The sequence below is a fragment of the Physella acuta genome, unplaced genomic scaffold (genome assembly GCF_028476545.2).
Source record: "Physella acuta isolate Inbredline_101_S28 unplaced genomic scaffold, ASM2847654v3 ptg000369l, whole genome shotgun sequence".
NCBI classification, from domain to species: Eukaryota; Metazoa; Mollusca; class Gastropoda; family Physidae; genus Physella; species Physella acuta.
In genome coordinates, this window is record NW_026731888.1 from 93872 (window position 1) to 118379 (window position 24508).

Below are 24508 nucleotides of genomic sequence, written 5' to 3' on the forward strand. Positions count from 1 at the left end.
TCTCAAATAAAGAAATGAAGTAATGTATCAGATAATTCTTACTATGAAATGAAATAATATTTAATTAGATGGAAGTTCCGACTGAAGTTTAGCAATCATATGACCCAATGCACTTGCGTCAAAAGTCATAACTGTTCGAAGCGATTCAAAATCACCTCCATCATCATCCCATTCTCCTTCTGACACTGAATCTCTCTGGTCAGCTACTGAAAATGTGTATTTGAATTCGCAGACCTATGGAAAAAAGAATGTTTAATCATTCTTGAGAAAAGTATTTCAAAAGACTAAATTTATAATTTTTTAAATTCAATTCTACTCTTTTCAGCACTCTGTTTTTTTCTCTTAAGTTAACTATTTTTTGTCATATTTATTATTATTAGACTGCTGAAAAGAGCAGAATTATAAAATTATAAATTTTAATACTTGTCATTTAAAAACATTTCTCAAGAATCATTTGTAATGATTAAGCCATATGATGTAACTAATATAAAAAAGCTTTAAGATGTGTTATTTTTTAAAATTGTTATTAATAAAATAAATAGTAATTATTCAAACATGTAATATTGAAGAAATTTAAATAATATTTATATGTAGGACAGACAATTTTGAATAGTCACTAAAAGTTGAAGAAATTTATTACATCATTAAACAACTGCTCTTCTGGGTTGGAGTAGAAGAGATCATCAGACATATTGCCTCCCTTAGCTTTGTATGTTTTACTGATTAATATAAGATGAGAGAATTTAAATTTCTTTTTCTTGCGAATAGCTTCTTCAATATCAGACCTGTTGATAAAAATTGTTTTATTATACAGATCAAAGACATTATTATGTACATATTAGGATTAATAATTAGTTGATATTTAGATACAAATCTTATAAACTTAATTTTTAAATTTAAATGTAATGATTTTATTTACAAGATAACAAAATGTAGAAAATAGTTCTGGAATGCTCAATGCAAATTAAAGAAAAATTTAACAAACATAAATACAAATATAAATAGAAGATCATCAAAGTGATGACTTACTGCAGTGATTTGTATGAAGGCAAGGCTACTTGAGAGGGTATGTTAATAAATCTTTCACTAATTAACAAACCAATCTGTTTTGAAGGGTCATTTAAAAGCTTTTTCATTCGACCAGGTTCTGTTTTAAAATTTTCTTCACACTTTAAGGATAAAAGCTCATTGATTTTTTCTATACAAGATAAACTCTGTTTTGAAAAGAAAATTTGAAAATGTTTTGAATAAAAAATTATAAAGGAAGAATACAATTACTATCTGAACTAGTCTCAACACAAAACTAGCAACATATGAGATTCTCTGTAAACACTAATAATAATAATTGTACTCTAGTCAATCTAAGCACACCTGATTCTCTGAAAGGTTGATGACTGTGTTGAGAGAATAAACATTTCCATCTTCTTCATCTGTGTCACTTTCTTCACTATCACTATCTTCATCTGGGTAGTCTTGCTAAAAGAGTTACATTAGTATCAAAGCAAAAGTTTTGGTTGAAAAATAAGTTAGGCAGTGATATTGTAAATTTTTTAAATAGGGCAAAAGTAAGTTTTTTTTTATTTTTTATATTGAATTATTTAGGTCCACAGTTTTTTATCTTGTACTTTGTAATTTTCCCAACTTTCAACGTTAAAGTAGTCCAATGTTAAACTAGTTATCTGAATGTTTTATTCATGCTGTTACTACAACTCCATTTTTTTTATAGTACAAGGCTTTGAGGCTATTTTAATAACATTCTTATTTAAAATAACATCACAGTAACTGAAGAATGAATTAATATACTTAACATACAAAAATATTAAAGACTAGATTTACCTTCAGCACGGATCCCACAGAATCTTGAGCCACTATGAGGTTGGCTAACTCAGACAAATCTTCATTTATATATTTGACAAAAAGCTAAATAGAAGACATTCAATTGCTTTATTTTTCCACAGAGATTTATAATAACTAAAATGCAAGATTAAAAAAAACCCAATAACATTAAAACATGTCTCAGCAGACCATACTAAAAAAAATTCACAATAGCTCTACATAAGAAAATGTTTTTCTAAAAATTCTATATCTATCAACTGTTTATGAAAACAACTTTCATAAGTGTAAACAACTAACCTGTTGTAAAAGTCGCTTGATTCCATGAAAGTCACCACTATTAGGGGGCCGAGCTTCAAAAGCCACATCTATAACCTAATTTTAATCAAAATTCTTGTAAATTAAAATTAATTAATGTGTAAGCACTTTAGAATGAAAAATATAAAATACCAGAAGAGCTTAATTAAAGAGGTTTTTAATACTTTTACAGACATTACTTTCATAATGGTTTATAATAACAAACCCTGAAACCTCTTTATTTAGGCATAAAAACATTTTAAACATTAGATTTTTTATATGAAACAAAAACAAGTAATTAAAAAAAGTCTAGTGACAATTTTAGCGCAATTTCCTTATGTTATCTAAAAATAGCTCTGTCGTAGCGTAAATCAAGAGCACGGTTAGTAAAACCATTGGTTAGTTATTAAAACGTTTTTTATTAATTTTTTTTTCAGTATTTTACATGTTTTATTTACAATAGAGTAACATGACTAAAAACCATTGCGCGCCTAGCTACCGAACGTGATGTCGCAGCTATTGAACGTGATGACGCGTGTGGTGTGGTTGGATAAACATGTCTACTAATTCGGTCCAAATTTTAATTAATTCAAAAAAATTGTTGTAACCGAACGAAAGGATATTTTTGAAAACTTTCTTCGGCAATATTGTTCTAAATTGTGGCAGGAATCGATTGGTAAATGTTTCAAGTCGCTAAGTGGTCTGGTTGCCGAGATATGGGCCAAAAACTGCATTTTTTTCGAGGTTTTTTGGCTTTTCCGGGAAATCCATGAAAGAAACCCGGAATTTTTTTGGCCTATGTTCATCCTGGTAACTTGCTTAACATAATTGCTTTTGGAACTAGTCATCGATATTGCTTCGTTGAGGAGGAGATACGACTTAAAGCCCGGACACACATTCCCAGAAAAGACGAGTTAATAAACGCAATTCTCCAGAATGGAAATTGCGCTAAAAAATGAAGTTCAGGAATACTACTATTTATTTTGCAGTATAGTGAAGCGTGTTTTTTTGTTGTTTACATTCAATAAGTAAAATTAATTTTTACTTATAACCCTCACATCAAGGCTTTAATGATAGTAAAATCTGACTATACTATCATCACTCACACCCCCACCTCCCCCCAAGTGCCAGCACATTATTCACCAGACAGGATATAAAGTGAAAAGTGGTCAAATTTTTTTGGACATTACACCAATCAGGTTAGTAAAAAAAAAAAAAGAAATGCATTGAGAAAAAATATATGTAGTTTTATACATGGATAGACTTGGAGACTATACTATAATATGTGGTACATATATTTTTAAATAATTAAAACTTCTTCTTTGGTTTGCTTACTGTTATTTATTTTATAGTCATTAATTCATAAGTACATTCCCAGTCCACTCAAAATAAAAGGTAAAATATTAGTCTTATAAGAATTCTTAATAGCCCCCCCCCCCCCTTCCACTGTTGTCATAACAAGCCAAGCCCACTTATGATGAAAAGAGAGCTCTAAAACATTTTTCATAACCTGCACTTTTCTCAATCATGTTGCCCAAAACCAATCCATCTTCTACCAAGTAATATAATTATGGCTCAAGAGTCTAATAAACCACTGAATGACTGGACTGGAAATCCAAGCACAAAGCCTGGGTGGTAAGATCAGATGAGCTAGATATTTCCCAAGAATCTGACTCCATCTCTCCACACAGCTGACGGCCTCAACTTACATGTACAACTTGAATCAGCAGTGTCACAGGAGCTGTCAACAGGAAACCAGAGTTGGTAATCCTATCGCCAAAGGGGCTCCACTCCTGTTTAAATTAGAATTTTTTTCTCCTGGATGGGTTGCTGTCCCCAGCTGACGAGCCACATCTGTCCAAGCATTTGAACTTAGGACTTTTGGTTTAGCAACCACCCACCAGAGACCACTTACCAATTAATCACTTTATTAAACCAGGGGTCTCCAAACTTTTCAGTCCGAGGGCCGCATTAACTATCAAATTTCAGTTTGGGGGCCAGTTTCTTCCAGGCATGTCTTTGATTTTTCTGGCCATCACCGACAAACGTTTTTTTCCGTGAACAAAATGATCTCCGTGGGCCGGATGAGAGGGCCTCGCGGGCCAGATGCGGCCCGTAGTTTGGAGACCCCTGTATTAAACCATAACAATACTCAACAAAGTACATTTGAGTTGAGATTTTAAAAATTGGATTTGACTACTACCTTTCCAACATTTTCGTCCTCAACTTCTTCGTCCTCATCTGTTTCTGTTTGATCTATCTCTGGATTTGTGCTACTCATGTTCAAAACTATTTTTGTAAAAAAAAAAAAAAGAAATTTTTTAAAGCTTATTTTCCTGAAATAAGTATTGTGTGAGTTTAAGCTAGATCTAGAATATAACTTTTTGTAGTAAAATGTAGTTAGACATAATAAATAAGTATTGCCATACAGTCAAGGGTAGGCCTATTATTGATATCCAATAATAGACTCCTTCAAAAATAGTCTACATGTGTTAGGTTGTTTGTAATAAAAGGATTTTAATCTCAGGTTTATATTTGATTTATGGTCAGAAATTAGGGCTATCAAAATATCATATAACTCGTGTGAGGGTTGGGATAGATTGACATTAGAAAGGCATATTTATATTTATATAATTATATATAGTTAATTTATAAATATTAGGCCTATTATAAATATAATAATAATATAACTCATTCAAACTCATCTAACAGCCCATTTCTAAGATGATTCTACCAATATCTATCTGATACCTAATTTCTGATCCTAACACTAATAAAGATGTGAATGCACCATACAACAAACAACCTAACAAAACTATTGTCCGAAGAGTCTTTTTTTAAAAATCAGTAGACAAATAATGTAGTAATACTACAAGTCAGCATCAAAATTCATTGTAAATCAGGTGCAGTATAATTTTTGCAGATATCTTCGCATTTACCCCCACCCAGTGTAAGTATCGGGTGGGGGTAAGATGTGAGACAAAAATGTCACGTGACCTGCGTACTTCTCAATTTAGAAGTAAGCTTCAAAAATTGTTTACATAAAATAGTACTATAGTCTACTACTCCAGCCTTAATTTAGATCTACCTACATTCATACAACAACAAAACATGAATGAAAACTAACTAAGTAGATCCAGTACTAGTAAGTCGTAGAACTAGTTAGTAGGCCTATTATTTTATAATTTTAGTATTTATATATTATTACACATTTAGCTGCTTTGGCGCAAAAATAATTAGCCATCTGGTAATCTATCGTTTTAGGTACATAAAATCTGTAGAGACTAGTAATGTGAAAAAAAGGTGACTCGTTAAATTTTAGTAATAATTTCACATTTTTGGGAGGATTTAAATTTATGTTTTGGAAGTTACAAAAATGTTTCAAAGTTTCATTCGAGTAGCCTACCTGTTTTAAAAAAATTGTATTAAAAATTTTCAGCAATAAATAAAGACTAGTGATGTTTTCATCAGATGCAACCAAGCTCATTTACTTTAGCAGCCATCTTGTATATATAAGTTTTTGGCTGATGCTAGCGGGAACAAGATACGTTTGCGCAAAGGAGAGAAACTACGACTTGCCATCGCAGGCGATGTTTTTGAAGGTACTGCGCATGCGTGTGTTTACAACCACAGAACCCTAACACCAACCCTAATCCTATCCCTAACCCTAATCCTATCCCTAACCCTCTAATCTAATCCTATCCCTAACTAACCCCTCATCATTCTAGCCCTAACCCTAGCCATAGGTCAATGCGCATGCGCAGAGCTATCTTTTGCAGACTAAGTGGAGACGTTGGGGAGAAAAATCTTCTTCCGAGTAGTCACTTTGTAAGTTTTTTTGGTAAAATTATTAGTGTGAGATTCAGGGGAAACCACTCTCTCTAAGTTATAGATGGCCACTGTTTATATACTATTATATAGGAAATCGGTAATCTATCGCTTTAGCGTAATCAATTCGGCCCTCACTAGTAATGTAGGGATAAGGTAACTAATAAATATGGCTTAAATATGGATATATTTTTGCATATTTTACTAAAATACTAAAGATAATTGAATATTAAACCACATTTAAGGTTTAAATCAATAAAAATGTCAGGAAATTAAAGTTCAACAACGATGTTACAGATACTAAATTTGCTATTAAAAACAGCGGCTATCTTAAGAAAATATTATTTTGAGTCATTTCCCTTTAATTTTTATTTGTATGGAAATGTATTGATGTTTGCTATTAAATAGGCTAGTCCTTGTGTTTAAATACAAAGCATGCGTTTTTTTTTTAAAATTCTGCCCTTTAAACAATTTGACTGACAATAAACATCAGTTCTAGAAATTATTATTATGAGATGCAATTTTTAATATACATTAAGATACTCCCTATTTTTTATAGAGCTACCACTACATATCTAATGTTTATTTAAATATTAGTTTGAGTTCATTCTTATTGTTTGTGTTATTGTTTGTTTCCTATTTTCATTTTATATTTTCATGCTTTTTTTCCTTTAATTAGTGATTTAATCATAAATGACGTCTCGTTTTTTTGACCTCTCTTCACCTTAACCCCCACCCCCCCCCCCCCATTTTTCACCGTCACGAAATAGTCGTAATGTCGAAAATTACCTTTTAGCCCTATCTATTAAAAAGGTCAAGCCATAATTCTAATGAAAAATATTTTTAGCATTTTTGTATTAGGCGAAATACATAACGTTTCACGTTTCTTACCCCTCCCACTTTCCGCGTAAAAACGTCGTCTCAAAATCAGTTACTCCACCCCTTAAGTGTGCTATGTCATTTAGGGTAGATGTCAAGTCCTATATACATTTTGAATAACCTTTGTTGTCAAAATGTTGATATCAAATACCCAAAAATGAGTTATATGGGGTTGCCCATAAACAATGTCACATATGCAATGCTAATGTGACGTCAACTTACGCAGGGTGGTCGGGGGGGGGGGGGGGGGGGGGGGGGGGAAAATGCGTGACGTCTATTTTGGAATCTTCTATAAAGCTGTGCTCAATGAAAATGAGGAACATAAAGCGTTCGTTTTCATGCATACATTTGTTCATAACGAATGATAATAACTATTGCATGCCTGTTGTACTAAGCGGTGTTAAACAACCTCAGCACATCATCCCCGCCAAAAAGGGCCTGCCACTAAATGCCTACCGACGAAAATAGGCCGCACTATATTGACTCCAAATGAAATAACTTCTGACAATAAGGCTCAAACCAAGTAGCTCCTGTCAACAATATTCGACAAGTATTGACTAGCAGGTAAAATGGGACAAATCGAAAATTGAAAGTTTGTCGCCTCTGGGGGAGGGGGGGGGGGGTGACACCATCAAGTGCCGCACCGGGTGACACTCGACCTCGCTACGCCACTGAGCTAATGTAAAGCCTCAGCTCAGTATAGGCTTGAATTTAACATAAAATAGTGTTAGCAGTGGACAGCCTCTAAGACTGTGCATTAGGAGTACGGCCGTCGGCAAAACGCCAGAGTCCGAACATCAATTTTGTCTTTTATGAAGTGCGGAGCACCTTTAAGACCTGAGCTTGGCTCCTGTTGACACCACCACTAGCGCCGCTTATGTCCACATATTAATCACACGTTTTGCGTGGAGCTTAATGGACAGACGTTTACAGGTGGGACCGGGAGCCTAAATGCATTTACCGAAGCCGCTGTGTCACGGGCATTTTAGAGTCGAACGTCTCAGGGCAGCAGGTTGCAGAAATTAAAAGCACGTGAATTTGTATAGTAGAGGGAGAACATCATGCCACTGTAATAAATTAAACACCAATATAATTCACCGAACTAAAGTAATTTAGATCTATTCGTCAGGCTAAACGTCGTTTAAGTTTCATCGACTTAGTGACTGTTTTGATTTTCTTTTAATTACGCGGTATCTTTCTTAAAACATTAGCCTAATGACAAATGACGTCACGCGCGCCGCGAACTTTTGTGACGTTGTGCTTAGTGGGGGATGAAACGGCGTGGTTGAGAAAAATGATGTATTTCTTTTTTTTTTTTTAACAGACGAATAAGTGATAGATTCTAATTTTCCTACGAACTATACGTTGATCTACTTTTTTTTCTAGAGGGGGATATCACTATATTGTGATGGGCGGTTTATATATAATCTCAATATATTCTGATCTACTACTATTCATACGGCAACTATTATACTCGTGAGGAGGACGGGAATCACTCTTATGTTCCGCAGACACTAATTAACAATGTCAACAACTTAGTTTATGAAATAACATGAACTTAATTAACACACACTTATAGATCATTTTCACAATATCAAATAATACGTCCGTCTTCTACTATATCTAACCCCCAACTAACTTCACTGCTGCGTCTTACGTCATCGGTACATTGTCGCACCATGCTCACGTCACACTCACGCCACAAATATTTTATTGAACACGCGCACATACTCTCGCACCAAATCGTCTACCTTCAAGTTCGTACCGTCCTTAGTAACCTCTACTCGTCTAGTCTAATTCTATATATCTACGCTATGACACATAAAGTGGGTGTTTTTTTTATTGGTAATAATGGATGGTGGAGAGGGGTAAACATTGACTACTGAAGAAATCAAAAACTGATGACAGCAGAAGGCAAAGAAAAAAAAAAACAAACCATGTGGTATTCAAATGTAACTAGTTAAAATTTGAACCAATTTTAAAAAACAATTATCTTAATTCAGAAAAAGTGTAGGCCTAAGACTAATGTCTACAGACAAAATAAACAACTAGGCTTAATTAAATGGATCGCCCATAAATGACGTCATACTTTTCCCGACAATTTCCCTCTCACCCAATAGTTACTAAAAGCAAGATGATGATTTAATATCATATCGCAGTTCTACTACTATACCCGAACCCTTAATCACAATTTCTAACGAAAACGAATATATTCTGTATCATTTAATTTTTTTTTTTTTACCTCGTCCCATATTTTGAGTCCAACGTCATTTATGAGGAATATGGACGACCTAATAATTGACAAGTTAAGGGGTCATCCATAAATGATGTCACGCTTTTTTTTAAAACGATTTTTACCTCCCCCCCCCTCCCCTCCGTCACACGTCGTCACAAAAAGTCAGACCCCCCCTAAAATGACGTCACACATCAGCCTACACCCCCCCCACCCTCAAAATTGCAGTTGATTTTTTTTTTAAACATCGATATTTTTCCAAAATCTTGTCTGAAATATGTCAAAATATAGTATTTTAATCAATTCCTATTATAATTTATTAAAACTGTTTTTTTAAAAAGCTAAATAATGTCTAAAATTCGTTTTCTAACATTTCTTATCTATAAAGCAAAAGTGTGACGTAGCACCATCTGAACCCCCTCCCCCTCATCACACATCGTCACAAAATTACCGACCCCCCCCCTCCCCCCTACGATTGTGACGTCATTTATGGACAACCCTTAATCAGTACAAAAAAGGGTTTAGTAAATGTTGGACCTCCCAAAATTTTTTGAGATCTTGGATGTACATACATACATAGCCTTCATTTCACTTGAAAATGAAATTAAAGATAAGAAGACGGCCCTCTGTCTTACTTATATTAAACAAGACAGGTATGTATATTAAACAACAAAGTCAACACAATATACATACGAATAGACATTTTTATCCAGGGAAACTACTCTAAATTTTATTTGTAAAGATGGCCGCTGTTTTTTTTCTACTAATATTTAATTATTTATCTCAAACACCTAGTTTAAAGTTAGTTTCATGTTATTTAAATTGTTTTGGTCACTGTTTGTTATTTTAAATCAATTATCTGTGATATTTTGTAAAATTTGACTTAAATAAACTTATTTAAACAAATATATTATATATTCATCAGCTACCTCTCCCGCACATTACTACTGCAGCCGAATTGATTACGCTAAAATAGGGGGTATTTTTTTCTGACAGGGGAAGACAACCTACCCCCAAAATCTCACCATGAAAAAATTTTGTGTTTTAAAAAAAAAATTGGGGGTACTCTCTGGTTTTTTGACAATAAATTAGTACTCTACTGTTTCCTCTCATTTCTACCACGTTTTTTGAACAGAAGAAGATCAGCTCTGTAATGAAGTAAAATTTTCGTTTTTCTGTGTTTTTTTTTACCAAGAAAACTTCAAGTGAAAAATAGGTAAGTTTGAACCTATTATAATTATTATTATTATATTAAAGATTGAAGCTGAAAAGTGAATAACTATACAGAAGAACCTTTTTCCTTTGTAATAGAATCATAAAATGTTCAAAAAGAAGTCAGCAATTTACCTAAATTAATTTTTTCCCTAACTCAGTAAGGCAGCTTTTTTGGCTGCCATCTTGTTTCCGTAATAGATAATATATAGTGAAATATACACTCATTTCAAAACCTCAGTGCTTTAATAAATAGTTGAAGATTGAAGCTGAAAAGTGAATAACTATACAGAAGAACCTTTTACCCATGTAATAGAATCATAAAATGTTCAAAAAGAAGTCAGCAATTTACCTAAATTAATTTTTTTCCTAACTCAGTAAGGCAGCTTTTTTGGCTGCCATCTTGTTTCCGTAATAGATAATATATAGTAAATTATACACTCATTTCAAAACCTCAGTGCTTTAATAAATAGTTGAAGATTGAAGCTGAAAAGTGAATAACTATACAGAAGAACCTTTTCCCCTTATAATAGAATCATAAAATGATCAAAAAGAAGTCAGCAATTTATCTAAATTAATATTTTTCCTTACTCAGTATGGCAGCTTTTTTGGCTGCCATCTTGTTTCCGTAATAGATAATATATAGTGAAATATATACTTATTTCAAAACCTCAGTGCTTTAATAAATAGTTGAAGATTGAAGCTGAAAAGTGAATAACTATACAGAAGAACCTTTTACCCATGTAATAGAATCATAAAATGATCAAAAAGAAGTCAGCAATTTATCTAAATTAATTTTTTCCCTAACTCAGTAAGGCAGCTTTTTTGGCTGCCATCTTGTTTCCGTAATAGATAATATATAGTGAAATATACACTCATTTCAAAACCTCAGTGCTTTAATAAATAGTTGAAGATTGAAGCTGAAAAGTGAATAACTATACAGAAGAACCTTTTACCCATGTAATAGAATCATAAAATGTTCAAAAAGAAGTCAGCAATTTACCTAAATTAATTTTTTTCCTAACTCAGTAAGGCAGCTTTTTTGGCTGCCATCTTGTTTCCGTAATAGATAATATATAGTAAATTATACACTCATTTCAAAACCTCAGTGCTTTAATAAATAGTTGAAGATTGAAGCTGAAAAGTGAATAACTATACAGAAGAACCTTTTCCCCTTATAATAGAATCATAAAATGATCAAAAAGAAGTCAGCAATTTAACTAAATTAATATTTTTCCTTACTCAGTATGGCAGCTTTTTTGGCTGCCATCTTGTTTCCGTAATAGATAATATATAGTGAAATATATACTTATTTCAAAACCTCAGTACTTTAATAAATAGTTGAAGATTGAAGCAGAAAAGTGAATAAATATACAGAAGAACATTTTTCCCTTGTAATAGAATCATAAAATGTTTAAAAACATGTCAGTTATTTATTTAAATTAATTTTTTCTTTAACAGAATTCAGTTACAAATTTCTTCACATATCTTGTGAATTTTGCAGAGTGTGCTGTTCCAGACAGCCCCAGAAATGATCAAGTGATGAAGCTCGACCCCAATAGCTTCTAGCGGACTGATGAGGTTTTTGGACAGAAGATAGCAGCTGATATGGTTCACCAGTATCTGTTGGTGGACAAAAGGGTCCTGCAATATGTCCTGTCTGTGCTGTTACAGTCTACGCAGGATGTTATGGAATGGCAGATATCCCCTTACTTGACTGGTAGCTATTCTGACCCTTCTGAGGAAATGTTAAAATGGACTCAGCTTCTGCCCACAAGATCCATGCTGAGAGGATGCCGGGATATATGGACTTCCTGATGCGCTGAGCTCTAAACACCAGTGGGTTTTCTGGATTTCAGGGTGAGGCATAGCTGAACTCAACCCTTCAGTGGCTGGAAAAGAAGTCAGAAGCAGAGCAGAAAGTCCTAGAGGGACAGCACTTGGCTGGTAAGGACTGCAATTACTCCAGAAGGTTTATGAATAAGAAGACTGAGATTCATATACATTCTCTAATTGTGGATCTTGCAGTAGGTGACCTCAGTTTTGATTATTGTTAGTGGTGAGTTATTCATTTTATTATTTTTTGTTGGAACACCCAGCTATTGAATTGTTTTAATCAGCTCAATAGAATGTACTGGATAGTATTAAAATTTTAAAAGAATTAGGCCCTATTTTGAAATATTTTGTATTAAATTTTTAATTATGCGCAAAATAATAGCAAATTATTATAGCTGTAATTACATTTTCTGTGTTGTTTCAGGGCTGATATTATTGTAACTTTTATTTGTGATAAATTGTGATATAATATTTCCAAATACAATTTTTTTAAGATCATTTTGCTGTTTTTGTTTTTTTGCTTTATGTGTTATCTCCCTTTTACAATATTTGTGTTGTTCGCCTCATTAATTAACAAAAAAATTGATTTCTCAGCTTCTAATTAAGCTAGAAATACAAATGAAGTATCTATGTCATGTTTACCTTTAACACTATGTAACTAACAGGTTTATAAGGTATAAAACTCACTAATTCTAATCCAATGCTACTACCTACGCTAAAACGATAGATTACCTAGGAAATCTTGCTCACAAACATTGTTGTTTAAAATTTAAAGTTAATTTCTGGCAATTTAGCCATTGATTTTGGTTTATTATACAGTTGTCTTAACCCTAAGCCTAAGTAAAATTAATTCAGAAATTGTAGCCCCCCCCCCCCCCCCTATTGAATTCATTCAAAATGTGGGCTTTTATTATTTTTAGATTTAGAATCAATCTTCAATGCTATAGCCTAAATAGTAAATAATATAGATCTAGTTACTCACTATGTTCTTGTTGAGTAAGCGAACAGTAGTAGTAGTTTAGTTAACTTTATTAGTAAGATAGTTCGGGAGTGAGGCTAAGTCTAACACTAGATCTAGCAACGATCTTCGAAGACTGTAAACAAAACACATGGATGGATGTTGAGTTGATAGTGTTGTCTAAATGCCGAAATGTTAATTATACTAGATAGACGACTCCATGGGTAGACTTATTGTCGGAGTTTGATTACGAACTGCAGGCGCAGGGCAGGTTATTTTTATACAGTGTAGTGTAACCCTACCTTTATCAGCCTCCTACATTTTCAGCGATTTCTTTTTAGAATATATAATATTATATAGGCCTACTTAGCTCAGTCAGCACTGAGTAAGCCTATATACTATATAAATTTTGCTTCTTTCAGTTTTTCTCTGAGGGGGGGGGGGGGGATTTTAAACTGCCTGATGAGAAAAATAATCATTGGTAGGCCTACTACATAAAAGTAGGTTACATTGATATAGTGACTTTTATAGTCATACTGATTAAAATAAAAAGGAAGGAGGAAAAAAACAACTAAAAGTTAAATTGGCGTAAAAAGACTATATTCTTCTATGACTCTGACACTAGCTCTAGAAAAGAAATAGACTAGAATCCAAAGATAAGCTCATCTACAGCCCCCTCCCTCTGATGAAATAGAATGTATTATTAATTACAGTTATCATACTAAATTAATATATAAATATAGGCCCACTTCAACCAGTGTCCGCCCCTAGAAAACTAAGTCCACCTCACCCGGTGAACGGAAAAAAAGTCATAGGAAAAAAAAAAACAGAAAAAAAGTCACAGTTTTTGCTAGGAAAAAAAGTCACAGAAAAAAAGTCACAGTGGAAAAATTTTATCGGAAAAAAAGTCACAGAAATAAAGTCACAGAAAAAAGTCACAAAAATCTTTTTAGAAATATTTTTATTAATTTGTTAAGAATTGTAAAATTGTGTATGTTTATTGTTGTGGGTTGTATTTTTGATAGCATAAATTATTTATAGACGTTAAAAGCATTATGGTTTATAACAATTGTAAGTAAAAATACTCAAAATAATTAACACAACAATCTCAACTTTTGTTACGTCTTTAGTTCAATACGCGGTAGAAAAGTTAATTATAAAAGAAATTTAGGCACATTTTGCCGTAGGCTATTCTCTGGCCGGCCTCTCCTCAGTAAGCATTGTCCGAACATATTTTGTGTTGTTGGCGTTATGCGTCAATGACAGCCTTTGAACCTTGTCGGCTTTCTGTTTTGATCCTACGTTTTGTTATGTAATGAGCGTGATAAATGTGGACAGTAAAGGTGGTTGAACTAAACATAACTATTGTTGCCATGAGTTGAGGGCAGCAAGTCAGATGAACTTACCATTTCACGGTAATTTAATATTAATATTAAAAAAAAAAACGATGAAAACGTGGACTTTGGAGTATTCTATTAAATGCTACTAATCTTAAGTTTAAAATAATTACAATCTACATACTTCATAATAAATATTTTTAGATGAATAATAAAAATTCCTATGCGTATACAGCCTACACACATTACATTACATTTAATTGATCCTAAGTTAATTTGCACTCTCTAAATATTTAATACATAAAAGTATTAACAAATATCATGCAAATATATATTTGTGACTTTTTTTCCTGTGACTTTTTTTCCTGTGACTTTTTTCTGTTTTATTTTCCTGTGTTTTTTTTTTCCTGTGACTTTTTTTCCTACAATCCCTCACCCACCCGAAAGTTTGAAGTCACACACACCCCAAAATGAGAAATATGTCTGATAGAAACACTGTTATTCGTAATCAAACACCCTGATTTTTAATTGAATATAATTTTTTTTTAAAATTTAGTGACTTTTGGAATGATTACTAAATAATATATTAGGTAAAAATTGCGAAACGGAAGTTAGATAACTCAGGACAATTGTTGTAGTATGGCGCCCGCCATAGATAAAACAAACCAGTTGTCTGCTAGAAATTTAACAATGCTATAACTAATAACTCGATCTAATCTATCTAGAATCTATATCTATCTCAAGAGTCTAGATCTAGTTAGATCTAATCTAGAATATATCTTAAACTCAGACTGGCTGAAAGTAGGCCTGGTTGTAGACTAGATCTAGTAGAAGTTGAAGTGAAGCAAACTTTTTTTTCATAGTTTGTCAGTCAGTGAGTTTCCTAGTTTCCTTCCTTAGAATGCTTAGACTTAACTTAGATAGACTAAGATCTAGAGATCTAAGCAGTGCCCGCTATAGGTAGCGCCGGCCCTGGATCTAAGTAGTAAGTTTAAAGTAGTAAGCCTTAGTTCACTCAGTTCAGCTCATCATTCACTCACTCACTTAGAATCTTAGATCTAAGTCTTAAACTTAAGACTTATAATATAACTTAAGTGATTATTGGTTATTATATGATTATAAAAATTTGGATACCAAATTTAATACATTTATGTCTGCAGGGCAGTGTAGGGGCAATAAGAAAATATTACGTGCTTGGCTTTAGAAACAGGAGCTTTTTTTACTTTTTTTCTTTCTCATGAGGACTACTTCCGGTCAACGGAAATAACTCAAAATTAGACAGAAGGCAGAGAATTAATCTTATACTTACATGTGATCATTTATCTATCTGAAACAGTACTCAAGCTATAGGTTTTTGAAAAATTGAAAGTAGAATAAGTTCCACTTCTGATTACCAGAAATCGCTGAAAAGTTGATACAGAACTACAAATTTGATATAATACTTGTATATGAAATTTCATCAACCTAGCTGTAACTGTATTCAAGTTATCGTGTTCACAGACACACATATACTCACACACACATACACACACACACGGACAAGATTGCAAAACTATGTTTTTCTGACTCAGGGAGGTATAAAATGTTATTTTTTTTGCACTATTACAATACTTTCTCTATACTTCATATACGAAAAAGTAAAAAAAAAAACTTATTATTATAGAGCTTAAATTAAGCTTTCTATCCAGACCATTTTTATTAATATACGCTTAAATTTTTTGGGAGAACTTTGTGGTAGAAAGTAGTGAAAAAGTAACAAAAATGAACAGAAACCTAGATTTTTGGCAGTTTGGAGTACCTAATTATTGCTCTAAGGCCTCACTAGATCTAATTCTGGAAAATCCCACATACTCTTGAACCAAATTCCCTACCATCATTAGCTATTATGTTTACATTGTCCTTACTAGTCTAGTCTTAAATATATGTTTACCTTCGCTATGACGTCCTCCTTAAACAGCATATAAGCCTACTGAGAATTTTTTTGCCTCAGTGTTTTCTCAAACTAAAAAAACAACAGTTTTTTATTTCAAAACTTTCTAGCTTGATTGCACCGGAAGTACCATCCCAATCCTTAATATTACATAAGGAAAGAGAAAGTTCATGCTTTATTATGCTTGCAGATTCCGTAAGTCATGGCCAATGAACATGATGTTGATGACATTCTTAATATAACTGAGGAACCATCAATGAATGAGGAAGATGAGGAAGAAGCGATGACTGCCCCAGAGGTCTTACAAAAATTGGAAGAGGTAAATTCTCTTGTTTAATTTATATTGTTTTGTTCCATGAAGTATGCAATACATATTTTGCTGTTATAAGTATAAAGTAAATGTATAGATAAATCATATCATATTAATAACACTGTTGCATTACTTTCAATTTCACAATACATTTTAGGCATGGTTGAATGAAAAATTTGCTCCTGATCTTCTGCCTGTGAAATCAAATTTGATAGAATGCATGCTAGCTCAAATTGATGCTATGGAAAATAATATTACTTTAGCTAAGAAAGGTGACTTCAGAATAAGTGTGCACAGAATGGAGGTACGTTGTTTTGTTTTGATGGGGGTGGGCCAGTGTTTCAACTGATTTTTGAAAATGAGTTAATATATTTTTAATACAATACATGTATTCCTCACCTAGGAATCACGTATCTAGAGACATTGGTTACCTCCTGTCATATTTGGGTACCACAATAACTTATAATGTGTATTTAAAGCTATTTTTTGCAAGTATTGGTAATCTTGACCAAGCCATAACACTAAGCCAAACCTAAAAGTGATCTGAGTAGAAGCAAACATTGCTAAAATAATGTATTGCTCTGCTGGCATTCTCTGAAAAACCTGTATTTATTGCTATTAAGAAACCCCACTCTGTCATCAATTTGTGGTTTAGCTGAAAAGAGGTTTGTTCATTCACTGCACAACTATAGTAGACACTGTTGTACAGTACAGTCATTAATTTTTCTTTTAATTTCAGATAGATAGAATCAGATATGTTGTGAGTAGCTACCTCAGACAAAGAATTGCCAAGGTTATACTTTTTTTCAGTATCCTTTTTGTTATGTACATTTGCATAAAATGGAATTTACAATTCAGATGGTGACTCAACTGTTAATTCTTATTTACAGATTGAAAGTTTCACTTCACATGTGTTGCAGGAAGAAATAAAACGCAGAGATACTGATTCACCTCTGCTGTCTGATGCAGAGTTGGAGTTTGCTAAAGGGTAAGATCAACTTTTCTTGCCATTGAATGTTAATATGGAATCATCCATGTATGACTATAATTTTTACACCAAACCATTTTTTATGTGGTCTGTGTTTTCTGTTGAAATAACTAGTCAAATATTTAAATGTCTTTATTGGTATTAAAAAAAATGGCTTTTATTCTAAAAAGTTTTGAAAATTATTCTAATTTGAATATTATACTGTCAATATTTACATAACTAATTCTTTTGTTAATATTGCTTGTCCGGAGATGTTCCAGTATATTATTTAAACTTTTTTCAACTGACACAAATATAATTTCTGTATGCAGCTTTTGTATGTTGAAATAAATTATAACGCATATCAATCAATTACTATGCTAGTATTAGAGTTTTCTCCTAGCTGGGAATCAGACTAGTGACAAGGGAGGCAGGAAATGTTTAAATATATTGAGATACAAGTGTATTGTCACACCATGTTTTGTTTGTGGTTAGTCAGCTTAAAATGATGTTTGATGATGTATAGTCTAACTTATCGTGGATGTTTTAATTTTTTAATGCTTTTAAATACTGTGCAGCATCAGAAAGTTCAATTCTTGGTTGAACAATCCATTGGCTAATTCTTTTAGGTAAAGGTTTAACTACATTGACAACTAAAAACTAAAATTCCAAAATAGCTATTGGTTCCATCAATTACAGCGCTCTTGTCTTAAAGCACTGTTAATTTAACACAATATTTGGCAGCAAACAGTTTTTTGTGAACAATATGGTTTGTGAAAATTATCATTTACCGATTATATAAATACCAGAACAGAGATGGTAACATATACACATGTATATTCGATCAAGAAGAGCAAAAATATATTTTTCTTTAGGTGAAGCATAGTGACACTAAAATTCAAAACTTTTGATCAATTAGCACATAGTAGGCTGAGTTGATTTTTTATATAGAATAAGTTATATAATGAATTGCAATGTATATACAAGAAAGGTTATGCAAAGAGTTTTTTTTTTAAATTTATTTTTAATTTTTGGTAAAAAGTAAGCAATGAAACTAAAATGAGTTATAACAAAAACATGTAACCATCTACAAATTTTGCTTTCTACATTATAAACCTTGTGCAAAAAAAAATTTCAGCTACCACAATGATGTTATGAACCACCTCAGAAACACTGCCTTAAATCAAATGCCAAGCAACACATCAGTAATGAACTTACAAGAAACAAGTAAGTCTTGATTTTTTTAACAAGCATTTATTTTTTCTTGCTTCCTCTACTTGTTTTTGTCATGCTTAGAGGTCATCTATTTATGACAGCTCAGGCTGTGGGGGGGGGTCCAGATTTATGTGGTGATCCTCGTGTTGAATTTTACATCAAATACCTACATCTAAAATTTAAAAAAAAATTTTAAAATAAAAAAAAAAACTGCGTATAAAATGTATGAATTAAATTGGCAGTTCTCATGTTAAAGAAATGCCAGCAACTGGTGAGTAAGCTTGAGTAAAAGTAATATGACATCATGTTGATTAGTAGAATTTTACCCCAACCCATATAGTCAATAGCTTGACAACCACAAATAACACAAATAGTTCTGCAACCTCTGCTGACTACCTTTATGAAAAATAGTGTGTAAAATTGAGAGAACACAGCGTCCATGCTCGATCACTCTTTTAATATAGAACAATTTTAGATAGTCTTAGCACATTCACACGGTAAATTTACACGCCACCGGCTAACGGACATTATGGAAAAGTATTTTTTCTAAAATTAAATCCTAACTTTTTCAAGACTTTAAAAAGCTAGCCCGAAAACTAATGGTTTTCTAGATTTATAAAAGTCTAACATTTAATTTTCTAGACATTTTCCAGACTTTGCGCAATTGCTGATATCGCCTTATGTAATGATTAAATTTTGGCAGAAAACTAGATATAAAGTTAACAGAGATTGAAGACACAAACCTGAGGAGGTTACTACTTACAAATGTTATGATTGTTAATATTGTAAGGCATCTACGAGTGCAGAAAAAATCCTATTAAATACGAAAATAAATGTTTAATACTTTGCAGTTTTTGTTATGTATGGCAAATATAAACGAAACGCTTAACATATAGGGCCTAATTAATACTGTCATTTAAAAAATTCTAAAATTTTGTGGACGTCATAAATGGATGACCCCTATTTAAAGTACTATTTTTTTTTTATTATATGCACCTAGCTTCTGTTCATTTGTTGAGCAATTCTTTTTAGTTTTGCATTTCTATTGTATTTAAAAAAATTTAGTATTGAAAAAGAAATTTAAAATAGTTTTAATTACATGCTTTTATATAACAATGCACTCCAAAGTTGAAAATAAAATTATTTGCTTTTATAAATTTAAAGAGAGTCATTTATTTTCTAGTTTTTAGTGCATTTTTATTTAAAATTTTGTTATTAAAAAGTTTTTTATTTATCTTTTTTAAAGTTTGGATTGAGTTGTAAATTTTCATTTTTTAAAATTGTGACCAGCTAATTCCAAAGCAGTTGATTGAACTGAATAATTTACATGTTTGAAATCATAATGCCATTGGGTCGAGGGTTTGTTTGTAGTCAGATCTTGTAATTCAGTATTGTTCTTTTTCTGTTTCTTTTTTACTCTGCCAATAAATCCACCTCCAACACCATTCTCGGCATAACAGTTATTTAAATGTTACTAAATACAATTTTAAAAAGGGGAAATAACTAGGTAGTAGCAATTAAGTGAGGGATTTTCTGTTGTTAATAATCTTATATCATAGAATCATATTTTTTTTTCATGAAATGTGTGCTTAAATCTGATCAGTACTTTGAGATGTTGAAGTGATCTTCCTCTCCCCCCCCCCCCCCCCTCCCTTTATAATAGACCATCTATGCATTAAGATTAACGTCTTATGATAATAAAGTGTTGATTTACTAATTTTTACTTTTTTTTATAAGTTTCATTAAAGCTTCATAATGAAGATTCATAATGAAGCTTTTTAAATAAATGTTAGTAAACTAACACTTTTATTATTGAAGAAAAATAATCAAAAAGTGTGGTGAATACCTGCAATTCACTTTATGAGCAAAAAAAAATAATTCATAAAAAACGTTTTAATAACAAGCTTTTATGTACTAATGCACTAAAAAGTAGAAAATAAATTATAGACTACTATTTAAATAACTAGAAAGGAAAGCGTGGGTCACTTTAGTATCTATCGGATGCCTTTATTAATGTTTAGGAAGAGACCCACGCTTTTCTTTCTAGTTATTTAAATAGTAGTCTATAATTTATTTTCTACTTTTTAGTGCATTAGTACATAAAAGCTTGATATTTTTTTTTAGTACTTTCCTAGTAGACTTCTTCTAATGTTTAATATCTGCCAACTCTTTTTTTTTAAGTGGGATAGGCATATAGCAGAATGAGACCATGATTTTAGTAAATTTAGATTTTATTTAAAATTTACTTTATAAATAAAAATTAATAATCATAAAAACAAAACCTGAATAAAACTTGACTTCTTTTTGGATTTTTAATAAAAATCCTTGAAGTTACAAACTGTGCCCAATTGACCAATTTGCCCAATTAGCCAAGTTTGTAAATAGTTCAGTTGTTTAAATGGCAACCATTCTTTTGATAATCAACCTCTTTTCCCTTCAGTGCCCAGGACACGGTGGTTCATAAATTATTTTTTTTTACACTTGTGTATATTTTCAAAATGTCGAGACTATATTTTAGGTCCATTTTATGAAAAAATTGATTATGTGGAATTAACCCATTTATGTTTTCAAGTAAAAAAACTTTCTCCAATATTAAATTCATTCTTCTTACACCCATTTAAAAGTTACATCAACTTCTATGTGCAAATTAACAACAGGCCACAATCCAATTCTTAAGTTTGTTTTTAGTATAAATTACTACTAGCTAAAACATAATTCATGCCATAATGATTTTGTAAATAAAGGTAAAATGTTATCCACTAAAATAAAGTGCTAAAGAACTGCTGTTATTCACCTTTTGACTAGGCAGCTGTATGTCAAGTCATTTGTCTTTGTATTTACCTGCATGGGGTGACATTTTCTCCTTATTTGTATTGTTTTTAGGAGCTCCTAAGTATGTCTTGGTGGTTAATGTTGAATCTTTGTAAATACGCCTAAGGATGAGACATGTTGAAAGAATTTCCATGTTTTTTTCTAGTTTTCTTGCTTGATTCATTATTGGAGTTTTATATCATCTTAATTGTAATATGTTAAAAAGTGGTTTTATTTTCTAAATTAACAACAGTTAAAAGTAGATTTCTAAGTTTCACTTACAAAAAAGATTTTATATAACCAATTTTATGTAGTTTTATGTTACAACTTTGTGAACATTAAATACTACCGTTTTAAAATATATAGATACATATGTACATAAAATAAAAAAAAAAATATATATGTATATTTTAAAAAAAAATTCCATAATTTATTTGGTTATATGTAAGACTAGTTAGTCTAAATGTTACTAATGAAGTTATTTTTATTTTCTGAAATAATAATAACAACCATATATTGGGGTTTAAAATATAATATTTTTATAACTCATCTGTCCTTCATATTGCCCAGACACAAAATTGTTGTGTTAAAGTTGTTAGGTTCAAGGACAACCAAGTTGCATAGAATCACAAACTGTTTTTTTTTTGTCAGCACTTTTACCCCTTTCTTAAATCAACTGGTTTTTACTCACAGATATAAAAATTCTGCATACAAGTAGGAAAGAATATAGACCTTGAACTTGTTTATCTCTGCTTCCAGACAATGGGTGGAGAGAAGGTGTTGTTAAAGTGTCAACCTTTTTAATACAGGGCTAAGTTTTAAAGTGTATACTAAACTAAGTATACCGTAACTATAGAGGAATGTGAACAGTGTTTTTTCTCCCAGACATTTTTCTCCTGGGAGGACATACATTTCTAGGGGAGGGGGGGGGGGGGCAAGGCCGTAGACAGGGACACTTGTATTTCATCCAGGGGGAAGAGGATCATTGTCTCCCCAAAGAGATGCCTGAAAGAAACTATGAGTGCAAACTTGCCGATTTAATAATTGAGTACCTACCCCAATAACACATATCAGTTGGTAGCGCTGTTAATTAGATGTAATAGAATGGTTGACACAGTCGTTTCTTGTTTGTGAACATTTTATTTACAAAATTCATAAAGAGATCCTAGCTAGGTTAATGCCAGCAAAGTGATAGAAATGCATATAATGGATTTAAAATACTGTGGTTATTCATAATTATAGATTATATAAAAATAAAAAGCGGGAGGGATCTTTCCTAAACTTCCTCATATATTCTTATGTAACACTATGGGGGATTGCAACTCCGGATATTGACATTAACCAACTCTTTTATTTTTAATTACAAAACTTTTTTGAATGCTTACTTTCCCCACTGATCGCTTGTTCTTTTCTTTTTGTTATTATATTCAATACTTATTGTATAAATTAATTTTATTGACTTATTTACTATCTAATTAGATTGAAATTTAGAATGATTGCGTTGTTATCTGAGGAATGCAAAATTTAAAAGTAATCGTTCTGATAGAATGGGGTCAAAATAGAGCATCAAGATTCAACCATCCCAATACAATCCAATAAAAGCAAGTAAACCACTTTTCTACCTACACGCTTTATTGTAGTCTCCTAATTCGTAGTGGAAAATTCGAATTCGTCAGCACCGTATTTTTCTGGGACGGTTGCAAGACGCGCTCCAGTGACCTTGCTATTGTCCAAAAAACGAATGTAGGCCAGCCTGTTATTAAACGTAGCCTGAATGTATATCTATGACATATTTAAAGGGCCAACTGTTTTTGGAAAACGAAAAATTGAAACTAATCTCTTAGTTAATGGTTGTTTACTTCATGTTCCATTTCATATGTCTACTGGGTTTTTAAGCTTTCTGTGGTCAGTTAAAATTAGTTAACACTGTTAATCTTATTCTACTATAGCGTTTATGACATTAAGCGAATGCAAGCTAATATAGGCTACGCTAGTATCACTAAATTAATATAGCCAACAATTATATTAGTTGCACTGCGCCACGTAAACCAACCCTACTCCACCCCTTCTTCACACACCGTTTTCCGCCCCCCCCCCCCCCCCCCCCATAACATACCACTCCCTAGTAAGTTAAATAACAACTATTGTTAAAATTATTCCTAGTTAGTATATCTCTGGTTCCCAATTCATAAAATATTGAAGTAGAAGGCCCATTAATATAAGAAATAAATTATCATCGGTTGTAACACAATTTTGCATTTATTATAGTGTACCAAACTGTTTCAAACGTGCAGGAATATTTTTTAAACCTGTCAGGCGGCAGGCGTGGTTAAAAAAGTTTGAAAAATCATTAATGTCTTCTTAATTATTGCCATGTCATGTTTCCATACAATGTTATCTTTGTGATACTTTTAAAACCAAATAATTTTAATATTAAACTATAAATATCAGAAAATAATAACTTAAATTAAAAAAAGACTCTTTGTTGAATAGTTTGATACTATTCCCCGCCGCTTCAAAGCGACTAGAATAACATCCGTTTCTACATCTGTGGAGGTCTGGAGAACCAATCAAAATCCCGTATGCCAGAAGATGGTAGCTTTTGTTTTTCTTGGACGTTAGAACAGGTTGCACGGGTTCTCTTATTTCTCTTAAACTTCTTTACCTGTTTTTTCCTCCCCAGTTTGTTCACCCTAGAATTTGAGCATGCTCTTTAAAAAAAATAATTATAGCTGCTTTGAAAGTTTTTGAGATACCGGAAATAAAGTACCACTTCTGGTTACGAGAAATCTCGTAAAAGATTCTAATTTATGAAATTTCGTTACCTTACTGAAATGGTGTATTGGTTATTGTGTTCACATA

At 32.1% G+C, this 24508-nt stretch overlaps 2 protein-coding genes across 9 annotated transcripts in view; one reads left to right on the forward strand and one right to left on the reverse strand.

The window, feature by feature from the left end:
- Positions 1 to 24508, reverse strand: part of LOC131941664 (BRCA2 and CDKN1A-interacting protein) — a 26676-nt gene continuing 2168 nt past the window's right edge. Inside the window, exons 2-9 of one of the 7 annotated variants that reach the window (XM_059301043.1) lie at positions 21677 to 21768; positions 4334 to 4419; positions 2134 to 2208; positions 1837 to 1920; positions 1372 to 1476; positions 1030 to 1214; positions 641 to 785; positions 1 to 234 (exon numbers count right to left, since the gene is read on the reverse strand). In XM_059301043.1, the coding sequence (XP_059157026.1) occupies positions 61 to 234; positions 641 to 785; positions 1030 to 1214; positions 1372 to 1476; positions 1837 to 1920; positions 2134 to 2208; positions 4334 to 4419; positions 21677 to 21692 (870 nt within the window). In that variant the 5' untranslated portion in view covers positions 21693 to 21768 and the 3' untranslated portion in view covers positions 1 to 60. Of the gene's footprint in view, positions 235 to 640; positions 786 to 1029; positions 1215 to 1371; positions 1477 to 1836; positions 1921 to 2133; positions 2209 to 4333; positions 4420 to 13100; positions 13263 to 15547; positions 15579 to 15603; positions 15658 to 15722; positions 15748 to 21676; positions 21769 to 24508 lie in introns of those variants that run through there. The other 6 variants (XM_059301045.1, XM_059301049.1, XM_059301048.1 and 3 more) reach the window with 6 other exon arrangements.
- The window catches only part of LOC131941666 (DNA replication complex GINS protein SLD5-like), a 19932-nt gene continuing 10688 nt past the window's right edge, over positions 15265 to 24508 (forward strand). The window contains exons 1-6 of one of the 2 annotated variants that reach the window (XM_059301052.1): positions 15265 to 15287; positions 16534 to 16662; positions 16811 to 16957; positions 17393 to 17446; positions 17544 to 17641; positions 18759 to 18847. In XM_059301052.1, coding sequence (XP_059157035.1) covers positions 16546 to 16662; positions 16811 to 16957; positions 17393 to 17446; positions 17544 to 17641; positions 18759 to 18847 — 505 coding nt within the window. In that variant the 5' untranslated portion in view covers positions 15265 to 15287; positions 16534 to 16545. Of the gene's footprint in view, positions 15288 to 15692; positions 15989 to 16533; positions 16663 to 16810; positions 16958 to 17392; positions 17447 to 17543; positions 17642 to 18758; positions 18848 to 24508 lie in introns of those variants that run through there. The other variant, XM_059301051.1, reaches the window with a different exon arrangement.